General features: G+C 30.0%; 8 protein-coding genes and 1 long non-coding RNA gene across 10 annotated transcripts; 4 read left to right on the top strand and 5 right to left on the bottom strand.

Annotated features, from left to right (window-relative positions):
• Positions 1 to 520: 520 nt before the first annotated feature.
• On the bottom strand, positions 521 to 3,986 carry LOC130667704 (uncharacterized). 2 transcript variants are annotated; one of them, XR_008989878.1, is made up of 5 exons: positions 3,707 to 3,979; positions 2,992 to 3,102; positions 2,673 to 2,920; positions 1,758 to 1,803; positions 523 to 1,676 (listed from the first exon to the last, which is right to left on the bottom strand). It is a non-coding gene; the product is annotated as an uncharacterized LOC130667704 (long non-coding RNA). The 2 variants fall into 2 exon arrangements; XR_008989877.1 differs by having other exon boundaries at positions 521 to 1,676; positions 1,758 to 2,920; positions 3,707 to 3,986.
• Positions 3,987 to 4,157: 171 nt separating this feature from the next.
• LOC130667754 (putative ankyrin repeat protein RF_0381) lies at positions 4,158 to 6,899 on the bottom strand. Its single transcript, XM_057469581.1, has 2 exons — positions 6,758 to 6,899; positions 4,158 to 6,093 (listed from the first exon to the last, which is right to left on the bottom strand). Exon 2 carries the CDS (start codon positions 6,056 to 6,058, stop codon positions 4,847 to 4,849), a length of 1,212 nt encoding a protein of 403 aa, XP_057325564.1. The 5' UTR covers positions 6,059 to 6,093; positions 6,758 to 6,899; the 3' UTR covers positions 4,158 to 4,846.
• Positions 6,900 to 6,990: 91 nt separating this feature from the next.
• LOC130667755 (GDP-fucose protein O-fucosyltransferase 1) lies at positions 6,991 to 8,675 on the bottom strand. Its single transcript, XM_057469582.1, has 5 exons — positions 8,459 to 8,675; positions 8,265 to 8,380; positions 8,076 to 8,199; positions 7,649 to 8,013; positions 6,991 to 7,574 (listed from the first exon to the last, which is right to left on the bottom strand). Exons 1-5 carry the CDS (start codon positions 8,568 to 8,570, stop codon positions 7,134 to 7,136), a joined length of 1,158 nt encoding a protein of 385 aa, XP_057325565.1. The 5' UTR covers positions 8,571 to 8,675; the 3' UTR covers positions 6,991 to 7,133.
• A 116-nt stretch (positions 8,676 to 8,791) lies between these two features.
• On the bottom strand, positions 8,792 to 11,060 carry LOC130667756 (serine/threonine-protein phosphatase 2A activator-like). Its single transcript, XM_057469584.1, has 8 exons — positions 10,916 to 11,060; positions 10,743 to 10,830; positions 10,598 to 10,683; positions 9,902 to 10,105; positions 9,617 to 9,831; positions 9,424 to 9,548; positions 9,243 to 9,343; positions 8,792 to 9,162 (listed from the first exon to the last, which is right to left on the bottom strand). The coding sequence occupies exons 2-8, from the start codon at positions 10,783 to 10,785 to the stop codon at positions 8,911 to 8,913; spliced, it is 1,026 nt and encodes a 341-aa protein (XP_057325567.1). The 5' UTR covers positions 10,786 to 10,830; positions 10,916 to 11,060; the 3' UTR covers positions 8,792 to 8,910.
• Positions 11,061 to 11,197: 137 nt separating this feature from the next.
• On the top strand, positions 11,198 to 14,264 carry LOC130667753 (SWI/SNF-related matrix-associated actin-dependent regulator of chromatin subfamily A-like protein 1). The gene is made up of 6 exons (XM_057469580.1): positions 11,198 to 11,372; positions 11,488 to 12,396; positions 12,455 to 12,632; positions 12,710 to 12,873; positions 12,953 to 13,117; positions 13,186 to 14,264. The coding sequence occupies exons 2-6, from the start codon at positions 11,492 to 11,494 to the stop codon at positions 14,021 to 14,023; spliced, it is 2,250 nt and encodes a 749-aa protein (XP_057325563.1). The 5' UTR covers positions 11,198 to 11,372; positions 11,488 to 11,491; the 3' UTR covers positions 14,024 to 14,264.
• Positions 14,265 to 14,554: 290 nt separating this feature from the next.
• Positions 14,555 to 16,842, top strand: LOC130668235 (uncharacterized). The gene is made up of 2 exons (XM_057470416.1): positions 14,555 to 14,853; positions 15,458 to 16,842. The coding sequence occupies exon 2, from the start codon at positions 15,601 to 15,603 to the stop codon at positions 16,501 to 16,503; it is 903 nt and encodes a 300-aa protein (XP_057326399.1). The 5' UTR covers positions 14,555 to 14,853; positions 15,458 to 15,600; the 3' UTR covers positions 16,504 to 16,842.
• Positions 16,843 to 17,743: 901 nt separating this feature from the next.
• On the top strand, positions 17,744 to 19,332 carry LOC130668331 (TD and POZ domain-containing protein 1-like). The gene is made up of 2 exons (XM_057470567.1): positions 17,744 to 18,096; positions 18,268 to 19,332. Exon 2 carries the CDS (start codon positions 18,318 to 18,320, stop codon positions 19,245 to 19,247), a length of 930 nt encoding a protein of 309 aa, XP_057326550.1. The 5' UTR covers positions 17,744 to 18,096; positions 18,268 to 18,317; the 3' UTR covers positions 19,248 to 19,332.
• Positions 19,333 to 19,935: 603 nt separating this feature from the next.
• LOC130668445 (TD and POZ domain-containing protein 1-like) lies at positions 19,936 to 22,428 on the top strand. The gene is made up of 2 exons (XM_057470744.1): positions 19,936 to 20,063; positions 20,217 to 22,428. Exon 2 carries the CDS (start codon positions 20,264 to 20,266, stop codon positions 21,230 to 21,232), a length of 969 nt encoding a protein of 322 aa, XP_057326727.1. The 5' UTR covers positions 19,936 to 20,063; positions 20,217 to 20,263; the 3' UTR covers positions 21,233 to 22,428.
• LOC130668444 (uncharacterized) lies at positions 22,068 to 25,229 on the bottom strand. Its single transcript, XM_057470743.1, has 5 exons — positions 24,710 to 25,229; positions 24,520 to 24,650; positions 23,773 to 24,195; positions 23,048 to 23,246; positions 22,068 to 22,556 (listed from the first exon to the last, which is right to left on the bottom strand). The coding sequence occupies exons 1-5, from the start codon at positions 24,909 to 24,911 to the stop codon at positions 22,375 to 22,377; spliced, it is 1,137 nt and encodes a 378-aa protein (XP_057326726.1). The 5' UTR covers positions 24,912 to 25,229; the 3' UTR covers positions 22,068 to 22,374.
• Between the last annotated feature and the right edge of the window lie 627 nt (positions 25,230 to 25,856).

The raw sequence follows: 25,856 nt of genomic DNA, 5'->3' as shown, positions 1-25,856 counted from the left end.
AAAAAAAAAAAAATATTAAATAAAAACCAGTAACAATTACTAACACGAATTTCGTGAATATTCTAATGAATATGGTGATTAGTAAAAAATGTAGTCTATATCGAGTAAATGAAAAATTTGTTTCTCGTCATAAAAGTTGAAATTATTATTTTTCTGCTTGATCAGAAAATATTTAGTACATTCTTAAAAAATAAATTTATTTTACGTCGATTACTATCGATACGATTGATCACTCATTAAAAACAAAAAAGAGATAATAATAATTGAGTACAACCAAAAAATTATTGATTTTTTATTATAGATTATCAATTCCTCAAATTAAAGAGGAATATATTTTTTATTGATGAAGAATTAATAAGTCAAATGATTATAAACAAAAGATCGTTCATAAATTTTATTAAATTTCTATGAAATAAACAATGAAAAATTAAATTTATTAAAATTTGAAATTTTTCAAAAAATTATCATAAAATTCATAACTTTTAAAGTAAACTATTGAATATTTATAACGAGTAATTTTCAAATAAAGTGACATACTTTCTAATTAACTGAATTTCCACGAATGTCAAAATATATTAATCTTTTATCAAAATTAGTATATTTATGTATTTGCTGTTACATGAAAAATTAGTTCAATAAATAAAAAAATACAAAATCGTTCAACTTGCAATTACATCATTAGTCACTTCGTATAGCCAGGATTTTTAAATCAGATTTAATGTTACTATTTAAATTGCGTTGATTTTTATTTACTAGATAATCTTTCTTCTTAATTTTTTACTTTCAGTCCAATGTAAATTAATTATAGGCAATAAGTATTTTCTTGGATAAACATCCACAAATTAATGAAAATTTTAATAAATTACTCATTTCATAACTTTATCTTTATTAATTGTTCAAAATATGACTAGTACAATTTATTTTATTATAATTAGAGGTGAAGAAAAAATTTTTAAAAAGTTTTGAAGTACCAAGACAACAATTTTTAGTTTAAAAGATAGAATCCTATCCAAAAAAGTTCGTTTCAAAAATATTTCGAGTTGTCAACATCAAAATTTGAAAAAATTTCGAACGGTAAGTCGATCATTTTTAAGATTTGAAAAAACGGATAGTATAAAATTCTTTGTTTGTTCATTAATTGAGAAAAATTTAATGTTAATTACTTATATTATATATTTGTAAAAAGACAAATAATTAGAATTGTTTCAGTTATATATCGATTAAAAAAAAAAACAAAATTGTTATTAAACTAATTCAAAATCGTGTGTTTGAATTAATTGCACAGTGGAAAGAAAACTGTATTGAAATCAAAATGCAGTTTTTGTAACTCTATTTTGTTATTAATTTTTTTTTAAATCATTTTCCCTCTTATAGTAAGAAAATATTTGCTTAGTCGATTAATTAAATCAACTTGAATTAATTTAAAATTCATTTCGAAAAAACTGTTGTCAATGTGAAACAGCAAACAATGATTTATCATTATCATCAATGATTAGTGGTAATGTATAAATTTATAATGAACAACTAATCCTTTATCAGCATCCAAAATCAGCATTCCAACAATTCTAATCACAAGATCACGGAGTTGAAGAAATGATGAACTTAAATCCTCTTGAACAATTGAGTGTTGAAATAGATAATGTATTTTCTTGTAACGTTCAAACTCCACTTACTATCTGCAATCAATAATTAAATATTTTAATAATTAACTATTCCATTTTTATATTACATTATGATTATTTATTTATTATAATTACATTTTTATATTACATTATTTGTAGTAGACAATATGTAGACAGGGATCTGAAAGTATCAATCATACATTGGTGATTAAATTTTTATAGGCAAATGTTAATCAAAAAGTGTACAAAAAATTTAGATCCAAAGTGTAAATTTTTTTTTACCAATATGTGCTTTTGAACAATTTTTTTTTTTTTTCCCAATGTATAGAGTCAAAATGATATTTTTTGTTTATTTACTTGTTTATTTATTGTCAATGATTAAATATTAAAACTTTGATTAACATTTTTTTGTTTATTTGTATTTAAATATGGTAAAACCGTCGGATTTAAAGTTAGAAAACTTTACTATTGCAAAAATTTAGACAGATGTTAGTAGACTTTAATAGGCATGACTTCTGTTTTTAATTAATAATTGAAACATATAATTAATAATCAATATTTATTCATTAAACATCAACGGATCATCAGAATAGAAAACGCAGCACAAGCTTCACACGTAATAGTTATTATGAATTTAAAAAAAAATAAATTATTATATGAAATTTTTTACTTTTAAAAATTTTGTAGACAAACTGACAATTTTTTATGTATAAACATAACAAATTGTTTATTTTTTGATTACTAAATTTTATAGATTTAAGTAAAATTTTTATGAAATAGCTTTACCCTATCCCATTTGAACCCTCAAATTAATCTCAAATTCTAATCCCTGTTAGTTAGTTATCATGATAAACGTTATTAATAACACAAAATCTATTTTTCAATAAGTAAATAAGTGTAAAAACTCATGACTATTAGCTTTTTAAGATCAATCATGAATTAGAGTTCTTTTTGGTTTAATAACTTAATACATTAGCTATCTCCGTATATCGATACTTTTGTTTGTTATTCAAGCAAAACTGAAAAGAAGTAAAGACTATACTTTCATACTTGAGTTTAGGTTTATTTAATGATAATATTCTTGATCACAATATATTTTGTAATTTATTTATAGCACCAATTTTCAAACCTTCCTTGAAATTATAACTTTTAACTTGTTTTTTATTTCTTGAATAAAAAGTGTTTTCTTACTCGTTAAAAAAAATCTCAATTTATAGATCATACAGTTACCGAAACGAAGCATTATATTCTTCTATACTTAAATTAAACTTCATTACTAGCGAAAAATATTATTGCATCTAAAAAAAAACAATTATTCTCAATAGTAAAAAAAAAAATGAAACATTAATTACATTAAGTAAAATATTACCTGAATGGTAGCGAAAACTTATTTTAACGTGACATTTTATTCTTTTTAATGTTTTAGTTGGCCAGTCGTTAGATTAAGCCCTTTAGTATTCCCTCCGGAATGGCATTCGTCCTGCAAATTAATTTTTAATTATAGGCATTTTCAGACAGTGCCCCCCTCCCCCACTTCTTAAAACATTCTATCATCTTCAATTGTAATGACCGTATTAAAATTTTGATAATTAATTAATAAAAAGTCTAAAAATTAATTCAAAGAAGGTCAACGCAGTAACAATTTCGCCGAGACATAGTTTTAAAAAAAAATTATCCATAGTTGATATCAGTTAGAAGTTGAACGAAATTTGTTAAATAAATGTTAGTGAAATCTTCATGTCAACATTATAATTTGGAATGTCAAATTTTTTAGACTAAAGTTTATTTACCAAATTTCGCTTATATAACTCCTAATTGATATGAACTGTAAATAATTTTTTTAACAATTCACATCCCACAAAATTGTAACTGCGTTGTCTTTTTTTTTTTAATACTCCAATCTTGTTAAACTAATTAATGAAATTTCAATACTGTTGACAGTTCAAAGTCATTGAATATTTTTAAAAAGTTAGGACACTGCCTGAGAATGCCCCTACGTTTGCAAATATATTTTTTTTTTTGTAATAACCGTAAATACTCTTAATACGTTCAATTAGAAAATAATATCAATAATTAAAACTAACTTCTTAAAATAGCGATATTCCAAATATCCATTTTATGATACTAATGTAACCTTATCAGTATTATTGTAATTGATATCAATAATTATTAATTGATACTAATTTTATTTAATAATACATAAAAATTTATATGTATTAACACATAAATATGTTTATTTATTTAAATATTTGTATATATTTATTTATATGTGTATTTTACTAGACTACTTGTTGAAGTTCCACGCACATGTCAAAATTTCCAGCGACATATTCGTGCTCATGTACACGACTTCTCCCACCCCCTGTCGCTGCACCCACTACCAATCTGCGACGTCACAGTTTAATTAAATATTAAATGATGCATTGTAATTATAATTTCAATTTATTAGCATTAAATCTAAATATTTCGTTAAATAAATCGTTGCTCTTAATAGAAAAAAGAGAGAAATTTAAAGACAGCCATAAATATTAAAAATAAAATGTATTTATTGAGCTTCACAAAAATTATTTTTGTATTTTTAATTGATGATAATTAATTAAATATTAAATTTATGACTCGAGCCATTGTGGATTCTGAAAGAGCATTTAAAGAGCAATATTTTAGTATATCGATTATTGAAAAATATTAAATATCCGCGCCAACTTAATAATGGTCTTCATAGTTTTTTGTGTGGCTTATATATACTGACATATGTTTACTCATATACATGTGAGCAACAAGTAAAATTCTCATTGGGAGTAATTGTAGATTATAATTAATTAAGCTTTATGAGAATAGTTGATGTATATTTATTGTTTTTTTATTAATACAATGTAAACAAGACAGGTAAACTAGAAATTTCGCGCCAAGCTATGAATAGTGTTGAGCGCATGCGCGGATAATAAATTATTTATAATTGTTAATAAAACAAATATAATGAATAATATCAATGCAAAAACTAGAGACCAATCCGGACCTAACGATAAGAAATGCAAAAATGATCAAGTTTATTGGTTTCGTTCTGAATGAGGTGCTAAAATGAAATTTTTTTTATTGCAAAATTTAAAAAATTATTTATAAAAAAACTATAGGGGACCTAACGAAAATTTTGGTGGACCTATACAGACCTAACGTAGACCTATCGATTAAGGTCATTTGGATATTGCAAATCATTAGATGAGGCGCTAAATTCGCACAGGTATCTCTCGATAACATTCTTCATACAAACAATCAAACCCATCTCCAATTTCACATAAATATGAACCGATATACAAATTAGCAGCCTTCAGTTTAACGATATGCCGTTTGATAACTTCGGTATCTTCATCAGCGCATTGTAAGTTAATTACTGCGCCGTCAAAGTCTCTGATATTAAAATCAGCACCGCGATTAAGAAGATACTCCGCCATTTTATAATGCCGTTGCTTCATAGCCAAATGTAACGGCGACTCATTCGTCGAATTAATCTCAGCGTCAGCATCCAATAAAAATTTTACCAGAGTAAAATTATTCTTTTTCACAGCAATACCGAGAGCAGTTTCCCCAGTTCTAGTGCCGATATTAACATCCGCCTTATTTTTTATCAACAGCTTCACTACTTCTTTGTCTTCTTTGTCAACGGCGATGTGTAATGGCGTGCGATTGAAGTAATCTCTTACAGGAAAATGGCAGGGAGTGGTTTCATCACAATTAGCTTTGATGTTAACGTCCGCGTTGTTTTTCAGCAACAATTCAATCATATCTTTGTTTTTGTTTTTAACCGCGACGTGCAATGCCGAGCAGCATGTATTGAAACACTCCCTCGGCGGGTAATGGCAGACGGTGTTAACATCAGCTCCTTTATTAATCAGATACTCAGCAATAGGGTAATTGTTCCTGGCAACTGCCCAGTGTAAAGAAGTGACATTATTTGAATGCAAGTTAACATCCACTCCGGCATCTAATAACAATTGAATCAGTTCATCGTTGTCGTTTTTCAGAGCCAGACCAAACGCGGATTCTCCCGCAGTGGTGGTAAAATTAATATCCGCGTCATTTCTGATCAGCAATTCAACGATTTCTCTGTTTCCTTGATCAATGGCAATAAGTAACGGCGTGCGATTGAAGTACTCTTTAATTCCTGAATATTTGCCATCTTCGTCTTCGCAATTGGCCTCGATATTAACGTTAGCGTCATTTTTAATCAGCAATTCGACTATTCTTTTGCTCCCGTTAGCGACTGCGACATGCAAGGCAGTGCAGTTTGCGTTGTAATTAAATTTCTGAGGAGGATAATGACAAATTGCGTTGACATCTGCTCCTAGGTCGATTAAATTTCTGACAGCCTTGTAATTGTTTTGGGCAGCGGCTCTGTGCAAGCAAATTATGTCCGAAGGCGGTTTTATATTCGGAGTCATTTTTAGTTTTTTTTCAAAATATCGTTACTCGCTTTCTGAAAAATAAAAATAACATATTGTTCTGCTTTAGTAATTTATTTCTAATCAACCCGGGGTTTTTTATGTTAATTAGCGCATCGATATGCTAGGCCACGCCCAAATTTCGTGTTCAGTCTGTCCCGTCTGTATTACAGTTGGCTTTTTTTGGTTTCTACTTTCTCTCATATTCGTAACTTCTGTCTCTCTTACTCTTACTGTATATTTTATAAATACTTCCTCTTTTCATGAATACGGCGTCCAGTCTAAAAAACTGATATGACGCTCAATAATTAATTTTAGAAAAAAAATTATCATGATAAATATTAATGGATCAATTTTTGAATAATTTCTGATAATTAGAAAATAAATTATTTTTTTACTACGATAATTCTGTAATCTATTTTTCAGTTCAAAAACTGAATCCATCTTACTAATTTTTAGTTTATTAATTGAGTTATACACAAAATTAGTTTTGTATTTTTAATTGACGATAATTAATTAAATATTGTTTTTACGACTGGAGCAATTTTTGATTCTGAAAGAGCATTTAGAGAGCAATTTTTTGGTATATCCGGAATTTCCAAAAATCAAACTTGCGCGCTAACTTAATTGTGGTCCATCTTACAGCATAAAATAAGATGGTATGGACAATTATATTAATAATAAAAATTTTGTTATTACCTTTTTACCGGCAGTGGGACAGTTCCGACGCTTTCGACGTGACACCAAGTATAGAAAAGAACGACGCACTATATAAAATTTACACTCTAGCTAGTGCACCAACTTCGGATCCTGGACCCGAATGATCTTACCCATGAGTGGGAGTGGAAGCCGATGATACCCGAAGTTTAATTTCTGAATAATAAATGACCGCATGTACTTACTCCTGATGATTATCTGAAAGACCGGTCTAGAAAAAATTAGCACGAATATTTTATATTTTATCAACTGAGCAAAAATTTTTCATTAAAAAAAATTCACTTTATTGAGTAAAAAAAAAAAGAGAAAAATAAATAATTATACAAGTCATAAAAAATCTAAAATTAAACTAAATAAATTATAACTCTGTCCGTGGAGTAGTCGTAGCAGGTCTCTCCGGAGGGAATCCCCAGAAGAAAGTCGGGTATCCTTTGACGTCCCGTTCACGAGCGACGAAAGCCGTGAACGAGGAGATGCAATTGCCTATAAAATAATTCGACCGTCCGAGAATAGCCAGATCTAGATGAGGAGAAGCTGGTTCAGGTTGTCTATGCACAGTGATATTCATTCTCGACAGCGCGTTCGTCAAGTCTTCAATCATATAATTGCTGTCCGAGGCTACGAAAACACTTTTTATGTCTTTCCCATTGCGTATTACGCGTTTCAAGTGTCGGAGAATCACGTCCAGTGTCGGCAAGCACATGGAGTCAGTGGCTTTGCCGCGTTCATTCCGGTATCCAAGACACTGGGCCGCAGCAAATAGATTCGGAGAACTGGCTATGAACTCACAAGCGCGTACCTGCAGTAAATCACCAACCGCTTAATCAATTGATTCATTTATTCAAAAATTTATAAAATAAATAAATTAATTACCCAGTCAATTCCATTGCGCAGGTGGATTCCTACGAATGCACCAGGTGGCAATGATGTTTTTATAAAACTTTTAGCTCTACTCAACATGTCGTCATTCCACACGACACATTTCTGAAGACTTTTATTCTCTAATTGCACTGGAAAACTTGCTGGTGCTCCGGTAAATGCCAACACTGGCCAGGACACCGCTGGATATTTACTTTTCCACTTGCTCGCAATGTCGGTATGATAAACGTCATAATGAAAGGGTCCATAAAATTCCGATTTAGCGAAATCAACTTTGAAGTTGTCCCAAAATGGCCCGAAGGGATTCCCTTCCTTGGCGTTGCATGAGTCCGTGGTGCCGCGTGACGAATAACAAAACGCTGAGACAAAAAATTAATTAATTAAACAAACCAATTATTAAGTAATTAATTAATTAACTTACAAATTCTTTCAGATGCCGGCCAGATAATCGGCGCCAATTCTCTCATGAATTCCTCCATTAAAATAACTTTGTGACACTTTTTAACTTCCGTCACATTGAAGTAGGTATCAAAAGGTATTTGCTTCTGTAAATAATAATTTTTAAAATTAACAAGTGTTAATTAAATTAATTAAATTATTTTTTACTTACGGATCCAATTTCTCCAGTACGATATTCAACCCATGGCGGTAAAATTAACGTGCGATTTATTGCTTTAGCAAAACCTAGAGCTCCTAGAAAATGATCTGCTTGATTACCGAACCGGCCTGCAAAAAATATTAATAATTAAATAATTAATTAATTGATTAAAAACTGATAAATAATTTTTCAAATTAAATACTTACCCATGCAAGGACAATATGCGATATATCCATTGATATCTACATCAATTCCACAATAAATATTTGAAATTGATAATAAAATAGTTAATAATAATAATGGTAATTTAAAACTCATTGTTAATTAATTAATAAATGAAATATAAATAATTATTTAAATAAATTGCTAGGCTAGTTACTGGTAAACAAAAATACTGAATCAAAACAATTGTAGTTCAAGTTTTTTTCCCTAGGGGGCAGGTTCAATAATTTAAACTCCCTAAGATTAAAAAAAGCACATTGACCTCTCGGAGCAGAAGCGGCTAATCTACAATTCAAAATGTTTAATTAATTATGAATTTCCATAAATTTAATTAATGGATTCGCATGTAAATTATTTATTAATTATTGCTTGTAATTACAGTACATTGTGATGGTAAAATAAATTTAAATTAACCAGCTGAAATAATAAATAATAATTATTGTCGCGGAGTAGCGATAGGCGGTTTCGGAGCTGGAAACTTTGGGTTTCTGGAAGCCGCTGTGGGACCAGGAGGCGCCGGTTTCAATGACAGCAATGACCCGAAAAGTACATGCTGGATGACTGGAAACTTAGCGAGTACTTCGACTTTGTACATTCGTATCAACCCGGCGTTTACTTTTGACCAGGAGCTCACGGCACTGACGTTCCAAAGCTGGTTTGAGTGCTCAGCAAATGGCCCGATCTTCACCTAAAAATTACAAGTGCCATTAAATTGTTAAAATAATCAACTAGAATTAGTCTACTAAATTTAAAAGCTGGGGTAATTACTTTTGAAATAAATTCAATGCATCCCAGAAACATGTACTGGTGTTTAAACGTCTCCATTATTCCAGGATCTACAAAGTGTCTGGGTTCAATACGTGGATGTCCTTAAAAATAACGAGAACGATAAAAATTAACACAGTAATTTATTTAAATAATTAAATTAATTTGGTTAAAATAAAATTACCGACTAATTGTGAACTTCCCCATATAAAAGGAACGAATTGATAGTCATCTAGACTCCAAACCCCATGACTACCAGCCGGCTCCATGCGATAGACTAATTGAAGACGTCGTACTAATTCTAAATATCTAAAATAATTAATTGTAATTACAATTAATAAATTATAGTCGACATTTACAATAAAATATATTTTTACCGGTTAAATATTTTAACAACAGCAACTTTGTCATCGGATTTATAAGCTCCTATTTTAAACATACAGCATAAAAACATAATGAATGACATTTCATGACCGGTACCATAATCAATACGCGTTGGGTTACCGAATCCATCGCATAAATATCTGAATAATTCTGCCGATGCGCGATGTAAATTATCTGGTAGCACTTTTTTTAGCTCTTCCTCTCCCAACTAAATGAAATCAAATTTTATTCAATAACCAGCTACTGAATCCGATAAAAAAAGTCATAAATTTAATTACCTCTTCTAGTCTTTTGTACCACTCGCGAAATGATTTATTGCCAAATCGCTGCGGCTGTTCAGTCGGTGGTATTTCTGTCAACCACTGGTCCAATTTATCCAGCATCGTTACTGTTTTTTTGGCTGACTCTCCTTGAGGACATTCTGCATCCAAAGATTTTCCTTTCGTCGCTTCATTCAGTGCCAGTATAAATCCCAAATATTCCTAAAAATAATTCCATTAATTAATTATGATCCTGAAGTTAGCAGATACTTAAAAATTTTCGGATTTTTTTTCCAGCAAATAAATTACAAAAAAATAAAAATAAAAATATGCACTTGTAGGGAATTTAAACTACAGGTGCAATTTTTTCAAATTTTTTTTTTTAATTTACTGTCTAAAATAAAATTCAAAAATTATTAGACGTCCGCTAACTTCAGTATCATAATTAATTATGACACTGAAATTCGCCGACGTTTAATAATTTTTTGATTTTTTTTTAAGCAATTAATTATAAAAAAAAAAATATTTGAAAAATTTGCACCTGTGTTTTTTTAAATTTTCTACATGTGCATATTTTTAGATTTTTTTTTTGCAATTGATTTGTTAAAAAAAAAGTCCAAAAAATTTTAATTGTCTGCTAATTTCAGGATCATTAATTAATTACGCAATTTCAAATTTAATTAATTAATTAATTAATTAAAAACAAATAAATACACAATACGCTTCAGATTTTTCCCATACTGCCATATCCTCTGGTTTTTTAATACATTTTTGTGGCACGACAAATTCATGATCATCACCTGGAAAATTACAAAAAATTAATTACCATAATTAATTAATTAAAAAATTTTTAACGTACCAACGATTTGATTTTCTGGAGAACTCGCACTAGATACGGACATTTTTACTTATAATTTATAAATTATTTATACCGGGAAATTCAAAACCTAAAAATAGACAAACAAATAAATAAATTTAAAAAATGTACTGACAGATAATTTACTGATATATCTAATCATTTGTTTGACTTACCGATAAATATATGAATTGTCTGATTGATAAAGTAATTAGTTGAGTATTTGACAGTATAAACAAAACAACAATAAACTTTTTAGAATTATAATTACAGTTTTATTTGAAATTTATATTTCAATAGTCATTAGTTAATGTTACAATAAAATTTATTAATCAAAATAAATTAAGTACGGAGATAAAATTGTCGTGTTATTTTTTTTGTCTCGTGACGTCATTGTTATTTTGAATTATTTTTGTAGGTTAGTTTGCAAGTAAAATCAAAACAAACGATAAAACCGTTGGAAATAATTTTTACTGAGTATCAGCCATTGCATTGTCACCCAACAAAAATATGAACAATAAAATAGATTAAATTATTTATTATTTATGGATAATTACAATAATTAATTAATTAAGCGAACAAATAAATTAAAATTATCAGTATTTTTATAAACGTCAGTTTTTTTCCGCTGAGGTAACGATTTTATTTATTTTATTTTGACACTGCGCAGTAAACCTAAAAATTTAATTTCTTTAAATTTTATTTAATTATTTACTTTAATTTAAATATAACAAGTAAATTATTACAGAAAAATGACGTGTTCGTTACAAGAAATCGAAGAAAAACGACGTCAAGCAATAGAACGTCGTAACGCGCGCATGCAGTCTCTGTCAAAAGCAACGTCACCACCAGCACCTGGACAAAATAAAAAAATAACGACGAATTATGTTACCAAAAATTTCACAGCATCGACATCAAAACTCCAGCCAACATTGACATCATTTGGGGTCGGGTTGAATAGATCGACGTCATCGCTGTCCACAAATCAGAACAAGTCCAACAATTTTCTGAACAAAAGCTACGAAAACCAAGACCTCAAACGTAAAAATAATTCGTACCCGCTGTCAGCACCTCCGTCGAAGCTGATAAAACAAATAAACAACAATAGTATAAATACAATAAATCATAGCACAGCATCTCCAACAAAAGTGTCTCCAATAGACCCCAATAAATTTTTTAATAACCAGCAGATAAAGGGGACGATATCAATGATCAGCTTGACACGTTTTGAAGTCGATATAAAATACTGCCAGCAGTTTATCGAGTACTGCAAGACATTCAAGACCCGGATGTACGACCAGCAGCGGAAGCTATGGAGTTTTGACATCACTGAGTACAATGACTTTCTGAAGGGTCTCAAAGACAGTGCGCCCCAAGTACAATTAGCGGGATTACCTCAGTACGTTTACCGGGTATTCAAAAACAACGCGAGCGTAAAACCTGAAATCACTGAGCCAGACCTGTCGCGTATTGATCCCAAGTTGATGGAAACGCTGATGCCTTTCCAACGCGAAGGAGTTTGCTTTGGTATTAAAAAAGACGGTCGCTGTATGATCGCTGATGATATGGGTCTGGGCAAAACCATCCAGGCTCTAGGTATCGCTCATTACTACAAAGCAGACTGGCCACTGCTGATCGTTGCGCCTTCGTCGCTCACGTAAGAATTTTTAATTTTAATTATTAGGACAGTTGATTAATTTATTTTTATTTTCCAGGCATCAGTGGTTCCAAAGTATCCTTGAGTTCCTGCCCTCGGTACCTGTCTTTGATATAGTTATTTTTTCCCGCAAGCAATCTTATATAAGTGACAGTAAAATAACAATTATTTCTTATGATTTGTTGATGAAGAACAAAGATTCCATTGCTAATACGGCGTTCGGTACAATTATTTTGGTAGGAATATTTTTATTTTTTTAATTAATAATTAGACAATTCTGGTGGTTTAATTAAAATTAATTTTATTGCCACAGGATGAATCGCATACACTGAAAAATTTATCAGCAAAAAAAACAGAAGCTGTTAAAAAAATAGTTGATAAGTCAAAACATATTATTTTGTTAACTGGTACACCAGCACTGTCACGTCCCATTGAATTATACTCACAAATAACTCTAATTATTCCAAATTTTTTAACGTAAGTATTCATTGCTTAGCAGCTCAGCTGAGTGATAATTAATTTACCTTAAAAAATTGATTTATTTTTTTTTTTTTAGCGCGCATAATTATGGTGTGCGGTATTGCAACGCAGAACAAACAAAATTCGGTTGGAATTATAAAGGTTCATCAAATACTACTGAGTTGCAATTACTATTAAAGTCAACGTGTCTTATTAGACGGCTTAAAGTTGATGTGCTGTCACAATTACCTTCAAAATTTAGGTAAATAATTTTTTTTCATATTTTAAGTGATGGTAAAAAATAATTTTAATTTTTTCTTTAATTCTTAGGCAAATAATTATGTTGGATCCAAATTTAATTGATGAAGGAACTGAAGAAATGAAAGAAGCTTACAAAAAATGTGCGCAGAACAAAGGAAATAATCATACTACGATAGTACAGTGTTTCAATGAATCAAGTTCCCAGCGAGTAAAAGCTGTTTGTAATTATCTTGAAGGCGTTTTGGAGAAAGAAGATAAATTTATTGTTTTCGCGCATCATAAATGTATACTGGAGGCTATTACGGAGTTGCTGATTAGAACGAGTGTTAAATTTATCCGCATTGACGGGAACACCAGAGCGGAGGATCGCAAGACGCTGGTCGACAGGTTCCAGGAACGAGATAACATCCGCGTTGCTGTTCTCTCCATCACTGCGGCGAACGCGGGGATCACTCTGACGGCTGCCAGTTTGTGTATCTTCGCTGAGCTCTATTGGAACCCGGGGATCCTGTGCCAGGCGGAGGACAGGATTCATCGGATAGGTCAGAACCAGTCGGTCATCATAAGATATCTGATTGCGGAGAAGACTGTTGATGATCATCTGTGGCCGCTGCTACGCACCAAACTTAATTTCCTTACCAAAGCTGGACTTAATCAGGACTTTTCGTTGGACAACGCCGACGTCACGAAGCAGATCATCAACGGCAGCCCGACTTCCAAACAGAGTAAACTCGACGGATTTGTTACGGTAGCCAGTCCCCAAGATTTAACTGAAAGTAATAAAAAAGTTGAAGAGGATGATAAAGAAACTGAAGATGCTTATAATGCTTCGACTGATGTCTCTGACTTGATGCTAGATGAAGATGATGAAGACTTGGCAAATATTGATTTAGATATGTATCAATAACTATTAATTAATGGTTATATACAAAGACTACTCAGGAAGAAATTAAGGCTTACGTGTTAACTGATAATTTAAATTTACGGCGGGAAATAAATTTTTGTATTTTGATGTTAATGAGATGGTTGAGGCTATTGCGTGCTAGTTATTGATAAAGTATTAAATCTGTAGTCTAAAAATATTTAGTTTTTGTGATTACTGATTGATTGCACTTAGATGTTATTTATATATACATGTTATTGGTATGAATACATATTTTTATATTTATAATAAATAATTTTCTTTGAATATAATCTCTGACTCATTAATTTTTTTTTATTATCAAGATTTTTATTTTTTTCCCGCTGATTTTAATACCACGTGAGCGGATGTCCCTTGTTCTATGGGGATGTTAAGGCCCAATTTTAAAAATATGATCACCAGCGCGTGCGTGTCCAACTTTGTAACTAAAAACGCTCTATTGCGCGTGCGCATTTATATTTTCAAAATTTTGTAAGTCCACTTTGGCCATTTCCAAACTCAGTGTGCAACTCAACACATTAATTTTAGACATACGACAAAACACGTGGTGATATAAAACTACTAAATTTATTTTTATTTTATTTTATCAGAGGACAATGTCCTCTAATGATCTCAAGGAAAATACAGTACAAAGTGTACATTTAATAATATAATATAATTTGGACATATAATTAGTTAACTAACTAATCAACTGGTCTCCCTTTACAATAATTTTGAATGAGTTAAAAATAAAAATAAGAACTCGTCTATTTATCGTTTATAAAGTTTATTTAGACATCAGCATCTGTATAATTGATAATTATACAATTAATACCGTAAGTATTAACATTATTTATAATTGCGAAACTCTTAAGGGCATTCTCAGACAGTGCCCCCCACTTTTTAAAAATTTTCAATGACTTTCAACTGTCATGAGCATGTCAAATTTTTATTAATTAATTAAAAAATAATTAATAAATTAATTAAAAAAAGGACAACGTAGTCGTAATTTCGTCGATATATAGATTAAAAAAAAAAATATTTACACTTGATATCAATTAGGAGTTGAACGAAATTTCTTAAATAAATTTCAGTAAAATTGTCATGTCAATTTTATAATTAGAATTTTTAAATTTTGTTGGCTAAAATTTATTCAATAAATTTCGATTAACTCCCGATTGATATCAATTGTAAGTAATTTTTTTCAAATTCTATATCTCAACGAAATTACGACTACGTTGTCCTTTTTTCAATTAAGGTTTTAATGTTCTTTGAATTAATTAATAAAATTTTAATACGGTTATGACAGTTGAAAGTCATTATATATTTTTAAAAAGCGGGGGGTACTGTCTGAGAATGCCCTTAATTAAATAAAACAAAATTCAAATCCAGAGAATTCAAATTTTGGACTTTAATAATCAGAACACTTTTTTTTTTTAGTAAGAGAGCAAATCTACTTGGCATTTGAAAGCCAGTACATATTTTGAGATCAGTGATCTTCAAAATTAAAGTCCCATCAGCACAGAAGATTTACTTATTAATCCATTACACACGTGGAAGTTTTTGTTGCATCAGAATAAAAAATGAGCAGTGGAGAAAGTTATGAATATACTGAAATTCAGCATAAATGGGAACTTTCATCAATTCCTGATTTTCCAATTAGATGTTGGATCAACTCGGATTATTTTAAGTTTCCCAATAATGAAGTCGAATTTCGCATGGGCTTCGTTAGACACTCGGATGTATTTTATGCAAGATTTGAAAAAACAGGAGCTCTCAAAGGTAAATGGTACGTTGAATTTATTTTCGATGAATGTAAAACTATCACCTTGATTGATTGGGAAGAATTCAAAGGTTCGGATGTACCCCAAACACTCAATTTTTTACCCGCTTCGATTACTTGTATTGTAAGACTTGAAAAGTTATTCGAGAAAAATGAACCTGAGCTGACTTCATTGTTGCCTGGTTTGGATAAATATTTATTCTCGTCCGAATCAAGTGACGTTATTGTAAAAGTCGGCAGTGAAGAACTTCCTGCCAATAAAATGGTACTCGCTTACCACAGTCCGGTTTTTGCGGTGATGTTCAATACAGATATGACAGAAAAACGCGCAAATAGTATCAATATCAAGGACTTTGATGTTGATACCGTAAAAGAAGTCATGAGATTTATGTATTCGGGCGAAGTGGAACCGATAGATGACAGCGATCTACTTTTGAAATTGCTGTCGTTTGCTCACATGTTCCAAGTAGATAAGTTGAAGAATTTTTGCGAGTATGAATTAACGGAATGCTTAAGCGTTGACAATATCATTAAAATATTGGTGGGTATTGATAATTACGATGTATTGTATCTGAAAAACAGCGCACTGACATTTATATTAGAAAATAAAGCCGATATACCATTTGCTGAAGCAATTGAACAAGTGCATAATTCAAAAGTATTGCGGGACTTTTTTTCTAGTCGAGCAGGAATGAAAATGTGAGAAAAGTCTTCTTATAAAATAAGATATTATCTTATTTTTTGTACATAAACGATACTAAATATTTATTTAATGTAATTTGTATATTTTAATGTTCTGCGGATGATCATGTAAAAATAATTGTACTCATAATAACAAAGTGTAAAATGGAAAAACCCAAAACAAATAAAACTTAAGGCTGGGCCGTACTAAACAAATTTTTGAATTTTACTTTTCTTTTAATTTATTAATCAATTGTTATTACATAAATTTTGATAGCTGCCGAAAAATGTGAAAGACAAACTTTTTCGGAAGGTTTTCATCATTCGAGTGACGTAATTAGAAAAGTAAAATTCCAAAATTCGTTTAGTACTGCCGACCCTTAATCCAATTATAATTGAATTCTCAAGTAAATTAGATGTCATTTATTTGATTCTATAAGACAGATGGTAGCGTAAGGAGATTTTTTTTTTATTGTCATCTCAACAAGAGATTGGACTTGGGGTGTCTTCGGTTTTTACTCCCACTCTGGATGTTTTATGTGTTAAATGTTCTCCCACTTTTCTGTACACATGCGCAGTTCATAAATGTTTGGTATTAGGGAGGCAGTTTCCGAGATCTATTCTCTTACTGGGACCTATGGAGGGTAGAAGTACCTCTACCCTCAGTACCCTCCATATAGTGAGGCTACTGAGAGCTTGCTCATCATTTAATGGTGGAGGTATGGGAATTGCATGCAAACTGAAGAGAACGCTCTCAGTAGCTCCAGTATACTAGGATCCCAATATCTCGTTTTTGACTATCGTCCCTATTAGGCCACGTGTCACTCACTGCTGTTGTAATATTGAGATTAAGATTAAAGTCACGAGGTTTAGTTTTCCCTCTTGTGTTCCTTTCCCTTCCCTTCCCATCCCAAAATATTACTCTGCCTTAGGAAATCCCGGAACAAATACGGGTTAATTCAATTATACGGTGACACGACCGATGATCCGAGGACAATTGATCCGCGACAATTGATCCTTGCGACGATTGATCCGTCGATAAAATGCGTGTAACATGAAAAATTACGCCCTTTTTTCACTAATTTGTGTGTGAGTATATTTTTTATGTTACACGCACACAAAATTAGTGAAAAAAGGGCGTAATTTTTCATGTTACACGCATTTTATCGACGGATTAATTGTCGCGGATCAATTGTCCTCGGATCATTTGTTACGTAACCCAATTATACATTGAATCTTTAAGTAAATTGGATGTAATTTTTTTTTAACTTTTGATTGGACATTGGGTATACTTTTTGTCATCAAAATATCATCACTTTAAATGCTACCATTTTGTCAGCAATAAGTTAACACTTGGCCGCTTGGGTTTTTGGTGGTCCCAATTTTGAATATGACCATCAGCGCCATGTTACGTTAAGTCGACTAACTAAAAAGTTAATGCGCTTGCGCTTCTATATTTGTTCAAATGGTTCAAATTCGTCCTGTCCTTGCTAATTGCTGTGTGACCTCCTACGAGACTGAACTCATTAAATTTCAGAACATTCGACAAAACACGTGTTTATATATAACGTGACTTAATTTACGTCTTATAATCAATATTTTTGCAATTAATATCGTAAGTATTATTTTTAATTGTTGAACTAGCTTGCATACAATTTTGTTTGTAGTTGATTAAAAAAATTTCGAAATTTTAAAAAACATCTCAGCCCACGAGGTTTTTAATTTTCGACTTTAATAAGAATGTTTATTTATTTTATTTTTTAATAATAAAGTGGAAATTTTTCAGGTATAAAGATCATCGCATATTTGAAGGTTTTTTATTATAAGAAAAGGAAAATGAGTGAAGAAAATTCTCTAGTTACCGCAATTCGGTTCCAATGGAAAGTATCGCAGCTCATGACCCCAAGTGGAACTTGGTTATTTTCAAAATTTTTCAAGTTTTCTCACATTGAAGGGGTCAAATTTCGCTTGTGTTTACTGAGAATCAAGGGCTCTATTTTCCACGGTAAATATTCCGCGAAAATTGAGAGAGTAGGAAGTATCGGAGACAAAGTGCACATTACACTTACGTTCAGTGAAAAAGAAACAATTACATTGATTGATTGGGACAAATTCAGTGAATCATATGCGGCTAGATTAATTAATTATTTACCTAGCTCTATTACTTGCGTAATTAAAATTACACAATCTAAATACTTTGTCAGATATATGCCTGAGTTAATGCCACCTAATTTGAACAAATATTTGTTCTCACCAGAATTAAGTGACGTTATTTTAAAAGTTGAAAATAAAGAAGTTCCTGCCCATACACTAGTACTTGCTTGCAATAGCCCTGTCTTTGCGGCGGTATTGAAAATAAATGCGAAAAATAAATGTGAGAATTGTATCGATGTCGAGGAGTTTAATGCTGATACTGTAGAAAAGGCTATGAAATTTTTATACTCAGGTAAACTGGAACTGGGAAATGATGTTCATCTGCTTTTGAAATTATTATCCTTCGCTGAAGTGTACGAAGTAGATCGATTGAAGAAGTTCTGCGAATGTAAATTAGTGGCATGTATGAGCGTTGATAATGTCGTTGGAATATTGGTGGCTATTGAATATTACGATGCAGTGGATCTGAAAACCAAAGCACTGAAATTTATGTCAAAAAATAAAGTTGATTTACGATCTGCTGATGTACTGAGACACGCTGATGATTCAAAATTATTGCAGAGCTTTATTTTAAGTCAAAGGAGAATCAAGAATCTAGAAAAGTCATCTTGATATAAAATATAAGTCATTTTTTTCTGCGTAAAAAAAACTAAATATTTATTTTATTTAATTTTAATGTTTAATGTTTTACGGGTGATGATGTAAAAATGTTTGTATATTCACTTAATAAAAATTTTTTTATTACAAGTATAAAATACGTATGCATTTATAATTATTATTATTGCCATTTTAAAACAGCGAGAGCAGACAACCGACAATTTACCGTCCTTAGTTAGATGTTTTTTTTTATAACAGTTATTTTTTACATCTATCAACAAATTAATAAGATTTGCTAAATTTCCTGGCATACCTAACAAATAAGCTCAATTAATAAATATGAAATAACACTCTAAATTTAAGTGTAGTAAGTCAGTTAGTGAGATCTACCACTGGTAGCAAGCTAACTAATATTATTATTAATAAGTTAAAGTATTTTTAAGATGATTTTACACTTGTTAATGCTATGTATCTGTTTTTCTGCTGAATAAAACTATTCTTTTCAAACAAAAACAACCGACAATTCTTTATTTTTAATTAAATAAATTAACTAGTGATAGTAAAAATTTTTATAAAAAATAAATATCAAGGTCTTTTTAAAAAAATTATGTAGGTTTGAATATTTTAAAGAGATTTGTAAAAAATTTCTTTACAATTAAGTCATTTCTGCGAATGCGCGTTAGTACAAATAGTCAAGTAGTGGGAGAAAAGACGATTCTTTTGCAGACGCAGTTTTGATTACTCTATATAATAGTAACCTCAACAATTCATTTTGGGCCTTACTTGACCACATTAATTAGTAACAATTAAAGTAACTGATAATAAAACTCAGTAAGTGTAGTTAATCTCATTTATTTATTTGTTAATAACTTTAAATTAGTAAAATTTTTAATTTTTTGATTAACCAGTTAATTAATTAAAAATTATTCAATTTTTTATTTTATATATTATAAACAATAATTGATTGATATTTTTTTTGCGCAGTTATCAACGTCTTAAGTAATTTTTATCTTTTAAAACTTGATAAGAATATGAGTGAGGAAGTTGAAAGTTCTGAAAACTCAAAAATAATTACTTACAAGTGGGCGGTATCCCTTCATGATAGACAAATGCTAACCAAAACTAATTTGATGACTTCAGAATTCTTTAAACTGCCAAGTAAAGATACAGTTTTATTTCGTATATACTTACGAAATGAAACAATTGTTTCACTTCAGTTCTCACTGTCATTTCAAACCAAGATATATGTCCTTAAAGTAGGATCTCTTCATCCTGAAAGAGCTGACATAAGAATGAAAATAAATGAAAGTGAGTTAAAAAGTATGAAAATGATCAATTGGAATGGTTATAGCCATGATTTTCGTTTTAAAGAGACATGTGAAAGTGGAACTGTCATAACGTGCACGATAAGACCTCATGAATATGAAGATTTCAAAGAACAAGATATGGCAACATTATCTACTTTAATGTTAGCCAATCATATGAGTAATTATTTATATTCATCAGAATTGAGTGATGTTATTATAAAAGTTAAAAATGAAGAATTCCCTGCCCATAAAATAGTTCTTGCTTCTCACAGTCCTGTTTTCAGTAAAATGTTTAGCACAGAGATGAAAGAAGCCAAAGAAAATTGTGTTGATTTCAGCGAATTTGATGTTGTTGTCATCAGAGAACTTACTAAATTTATGTATACAGGAAACATTGAGGCAAAAACTCATATTGACGTTCTCTTTGGCTTATTATCCTGTGCAGACATGTATCAAATGGATAAATTGAATACTTTTTGTCAGTATAAATTGATTGAAAATTTCAGCGTCGAGAATATAATTAAAATTACAGTAGAAACTGAAAGATATGACGTGCCAAAGCTTAAAGAAAGAGCAATGGATTTCTTAGATTTTAATAAACGTGAAATATTATTTACTGATGCGATAAATCAAGTTCATCATTCTAGCGTGTTGAAGGAGTTTTTTTCCAATGAAATGGGAATGAAGAACTAGGTGCTTAAATTAATTAAATAATATAATTAATAAGATATCTAATATTCTGTTTATTTTTCCGCAACGTATTTTTTATCGTATCTATAAAAACATACCATTAAGTTTAATTGACATCATATAATTTAGTTGAATCTACAGTAAAATACCTTGGCTACAACATTTTATACTTCAATGCTAATAAGGAAAATTACTAAAACTGTTGATTACAAATTAATATAAAATAAAAGTTTGAGACACCCTAGCGGTTATGCCGTAGCGGTCAATTGTCGGTCAATGATGGAATAATTCCTTGTCAAAGATTCGTTTATCTTCGGTAATTTGACGGTGATTTTCAGGTGACATTGTGAAAGATTATCTTCGTTCATCAATCGAATTTATATAGCTATCGCATGATAAAATTACATCGTTTCTATTAGAAGAAAAAGGTGAAATCGTAAGTGATTGTGCGCGTTTTCACTATGAATCGACCGATTGTGCATGCGGAAAGTACAGATTGCCGCAAGTTCATTTAAAGCGTTTTTACCGACTATTCACCCGGAATTGACTCGCCTAAAACTTGCGTCTCACGGTTACTTCACTTTATATTCAAGGGTGATTTAATTGGTGTTATGACGTAAATTCGCCGCTAACAATTGGTCTAAAATTGATGACATGTTGGCAAATAAACCAATAATACATTCTTATGAAATATTGTATGTCTATATAAATAATGTTTCTTCATACAAAATGTCATGTTATTTATGATAATTTTTTAACTGCTCATTATTTTTTATAAAAAAATTCAATTAATATCTTTTTATTGAAATGTATTTATTTAACTATTACATTTAATTGCCTTGTGATTATAAATATTAAATAATGATTGTGATAGAAGCATGTAATTGAATCTGTTACAAGATATGAGATACTGAAAAGATTGACAAACTTTTTATAAACTTGAAAATAAATTATATACATTTTAAAAATCTATATATTATTCTTAAACATAAAATGATAAATTCTACTTAGAGTGACAAAGACTTTATTCTCAACATCGTTAATACTTTTACTATTATAAGTTATCAATAATATAGTTAAACAATTACTTTAGAAATTATGACTTAGTAACATCACGTATATCATTTAATCTCGCCCTTCTCTTTCTAATCATCCTTCTCTTCTTCTTCATTTTCTTCTCCTTCTCCTCTTAGCGTTTCACGATTTTTAATGGTGGATTTTTTAGATTTTAACCATGCTGAGACCCACTTTTTCATATTTGATAAAACTCGATCTTTTGGTGTATGCACCGGTATAGCTTGAATTTCTTGTAATTTATTCATGATCTCTGTAAGTTAAAAATCATCATATTATGAATTTTCATTGATCAGTTTATTACTGAAATTATCAATTGATTAATAATTATATATATGAGTTTCGATCCGTGTGAAGTAGAATATTGAACTTGATTTAGTTATGTCACATATTTATACAATTCGATTTAATTATTTGAATAAATTTTTTATTAACTTACCCAATTTCCAATAATTTATAGCAAACCAATAAGTCGATGTCAATAAAAAATTATATTTGCATTTTATATAAAGCCATGCAATATTATTACTATTATTGATATTATTTATCGACAATAGGGTTTTATTTTTGATCTACTGTGACATTTCAAATTAATTTTAATTTTAAGAACTAAACTTAATATATAATATAATAATCTTAAATATCCACAGCAATATTTTAAAAAAAATTTTGCAACAGTTTATATTTGACAAAAATCTAAGTACGTAAAATATTAAATAAAACAAGTCTATCTTGTGTGTTTACCTATCAATTTTTTGTATTCTGTGTCTGATACGATACGCATTTCAGGTCGTTTTGGGTCGTACGTAGTGAGTAGCTGGAGTCGCTCACCTTCCGACCAAAATTGTGCCATTACTTTCTTGGCCCTGTATGAGTTGGTACTGGCAGTAATCGCAGAGTAGTATAAATTATAATCCATGGCAAAATCATTCAAAATTTGCACCTAGAAGATAAATATTTAACTATGAAAAACTTTAATTGAACTACCCACATGCTAACATTAAATTTAAAAATTCAAGCTTGCCTTAAGTACATATTTAGTACTGTTAGGAAAATAAAATTATTAGTTGCATAAATAATAAATGTAGCATATACATAATGTTTTCTACCAAAAGTAGTTTTAAAATTGTTTATAATTTCACTATTTAAACATTATCTGTCTTATAAATTGATATTAAACGACGAAAATTTTGTAATTTACAATGAAATAAATGCTAAAAATGAACAAATAAAAATGATGAACATCTTTTATATTTTTGAATTTCAAATTTACATAAAAAATTAATTAATTTTTCCAACTAACATCGTGGTAAAAAAAAATGATAGAATAAATTTATTTACTAATTTAGCAATATTTCACACGTCAAAAGCATTAAATCAGTTTCCCTTGTTAATATACTTCGGTAGAAAATATTATTGGTTGGAAAGATGTAGGTAAAATAATTTTCATCAAATTAAATTACATGTACCTTATTATCTGCATTAAATTGTGGCTCTTCACTTTGGCAACAGTTTTCTTTGTTCGCTGTTGTCATTCTTCTAGCGAAATTTTCCAAAGACTCATCAAGACTTTTTTTTGTTATACATACTCTGCGTAACTGATTAATTTGTCTACTATTAGTAGTAGTCACAGTTTGTATATGATTTACTGTTTCCATCAAATTTATATTACTTTCGTTACGGGGGCTTGATGGTGCGAAAGGTTCATGTGTTTCCCTCAAAGGTGACGTCGACCCAGAATTATCATCGTGCACATCATCATGCGGTAAATCAGGACTGATAGTTTGATGACGGTTCCCCGGGACGCTAACATCATTGTCATTGTCATCCAATAATGCATAAAAATGATCAGACTCATCATCATCCTTTGACTTACCACTTGGTATATTTTTCTATAATTAATAACAAAATAATGATTATTATTGCTAACATACTGTGCAAGTTTAGATTTTTATTGTTGCATCAAATTATTTCATCGAAAATTACATTACAAATAGATAGATCTTATCTTTCCAATTTTCAAGTAGTTAAATATAATTTTATTAACTTGATATCACTACTTCTATATTTATTTTTTAAAATTGTCACAAAACTATCTCTCATGAATTATACATAACAAAATAAAATTTTTTTTCAAAACTAAAAAATTTTAACATTTACAAGTTGACGTCTGCTGTAATTATTTAAGTAAGCAAGTGGAAACTTATAAATAATACCTTTTTTTTAGCGGGTAATTTTGGATTTTTCTTAAGTCCTGCAGTCGGTGTTCCGATACTCGTTCTTTTTATAATAGGAATTCTTTTGTCTGTTACATGTTTATTTCTTTCTCGTAAGACGTCAGGGTCATCTGAAAGTAAAATATATTCATAAGACTGTTTAAACAACAAACTATTAAAAATCACTTACCATGATGATCAAAAATTTTTATTTTCACTTCGTCATCATTAACTGTAGTGATGTATATTGCACGATTTAAATCATCCTCACTTGTAATTTTCAAGGGGCCATGCTGAGTTTTTATGTAGAGCTTACTTCGATGAGCAATTTTATAAACAAAATTACTTTCTACATCAGTTTTAATTAACACCCATTTCGAAAGTACTGCCATTTTTAGTACTTAAATAAGATTATCAACTGTCAGTTGTCAAGAACTGAATGAAAACATTTAAAACACAAAGCAATCACTTGTGTTCACTTTTATCAGCGTCAGTAAATCAATTATAAAAAACCTAACATAGATTGGAATAATCTGTACAATTTAACTATCTGAACGCGTGTCAAGCACAAAAAATCTATGTTATGATTTTTCTCGACAGTATAATCTATTACATTCATCGAAACTTCTACAAAAGTTTTGTTTACTTATACTGTCGCTTGATAAAGTTCAGGATACAGTATAGGTTAAAGCGTTCTAGCGTGTCTATTCCCGCCACTGTTTAAGGCGCGTTTTCACTAAGCGCTGACATACCCGGTAAAAATGGATTTCATGGAATATTATATTGATACTTAAATTTAGTAAGATTTTATGAAATTTAAATAAAGTTCATTAAATTTTATAAATTAAATGAAAATTCCATGAATTTTCACAAAGTTTTATACAATATCATGGAAGGGTAAAAAATTTCATGAAAGATTTTCCAAGACGAAAAAATAATAACTTTCATAAACTCTTATATAATTTTGTATTAATTTAAAGAATTTTGTATAATTGTATGAACTATGATTAATTTTTATAAAATGCCATGTTTAAATAAAAATTCATACAATTATGTAAAATTTTATATAATTAAAGTTCTAGCATTTACTAAACTTCCAAAAAACATTAAGAAATTCTGTATTAAAATATCGCTCTACAGTTCAACTGAAAGAACTTCACAAAATCGGTATTTCTTAACAAAAATTTCGAAAACAATTGTAACGGGGTGAAATTTATATCTTTTAAATTCAAATTCAAAGTCGACTCGCGCCAAAACGAGAGCGACCCCCTCCTACAACAACGGCCGATAAACAAGCAATCCACTCATCGCTGGGGTCACTGCTGTCGAGTTTTGGG

Source organism: Microplitis mediator, chromosome 5, assembly GCF_029852145.1.
Source record: "Microplitis mediator isolate UGA2020A chromosome 5, iyMicMedi2.1, whole genome shotgun sequence".
Classification (NCBI taxonomy): Eukaryota; Metazoa; Arthropoda; class Insecta; order Hymenoptera; family Braconidae; genus Microplitis; species Microplitis mediator.
The sequence above is the reverse complement of the archived record's forward strand: the minus strand, read 5'-3'. Positions and strand labels throughout refer to the sequence as shown.

Coding starts and splice junctions, on each gene's coding strand:
- LOC130668331 (XM_057470567.1), top strand. CDS start 18,318: ATGAGTGAAGAAAATTCTCTAGTTACCGCAATTCGGTTCCAATGGAAA.
- LOC130667755 (XM_057469582.1), bottom strand. CDS start 8,570: ATGAGTTTTAAATTACCATTATTATTATTAACTATTTTATTATCAATT. Junction 8,200..8,264: donor GTACTGGAGAAATTGGATCC/GTAAGTAAAAAA, acceptor TATTATTTACAG/AAGCAAATACCTTTTGATAC. Junction 7,575..7,648: donor TGCGCAATGGAATTGACTGG/GTAATTAATTTA, acceptor GATTTACTGCAG/GTACGCGCTTGTGAGTTCAT.
- LOC130668445 (XM_057470744.1), top strand. CDS start 20,264: ATGAGTGAGGAAGTTGAAAGTTCTGAAAACTCAAAAATAATTACTTAC.
- LOC130668235 (XM_057470416.1), top strand. CDS start 15,601: ATGAGCAGTGGAGAAAGTTATGAATATACTGAAATTCAGCATAAATGG.
- LOC130668444 (XM_057470743.1), bottom strand. CDS start 24,911: ATGGCAGTACTTTCGAAATGGGTGTTAATTAAAACTGATGTAGAAAGT. Junction 24,651..24,709: donor AAAAATTTTTGATCATCATG/GTAAGTGATTTT, acceptor TTTTACTTTCAG/ATGACCCTGACGTCTTACGA. Junction 23,247..23,772: donor AATTTAATGCAGATAATAAG/GTACATGTAATT, acceptor TTTATCTTCTAG/GTGCAAATTTTGAATGATTT.
- LOC130667753 (XM_057469580.1), top strand. CDS start 11,492: ATGACGTGTTCGTTACAAGAAATCGAAGAAAAACGACGTCAAGCAATA. Junction 12,874..12,952: donor ATTATTCCAAATTTTTTAAC/GTAAGTATTCAT, acceptor TTTTTTTTTTAG/CGCGCATAATTATGGTGTGC. Junction 13,118..13,185: donor CAATTACCTTCAAAATTTAG/GTAAATAATTTT, acceptor TTTAATTCTTAG/GCAAATAATTATGTTGGATC.
- LOC130667754 (XM_057469581.1), bottom strand. CDS start 6,058: ATGACTCCGAATATAAAACCGCCTTCGGACATAATTTGCTTGCACAGA.
- LOC130667756 (XM_057469584.1), bottom strand. CDS start 10,785: ATGTCCGTATCTAGTGCGAGTTCTCCAGAAAATCAAATCGTTG. Junction 10,684..10,742: donor TCCAGAAAATCAAATCGTTG/GTACGTTAAAAA, acceptor GTAATTTTCCAG/GTGATGATCATGAATTTGTC. Junction 10,106..10,597: donor AAAAATCTGAAGCGTATTGT/GTATTTATTTGT, acceptor AATTATTTTTAG/GAATATTTGGGATTTATACT.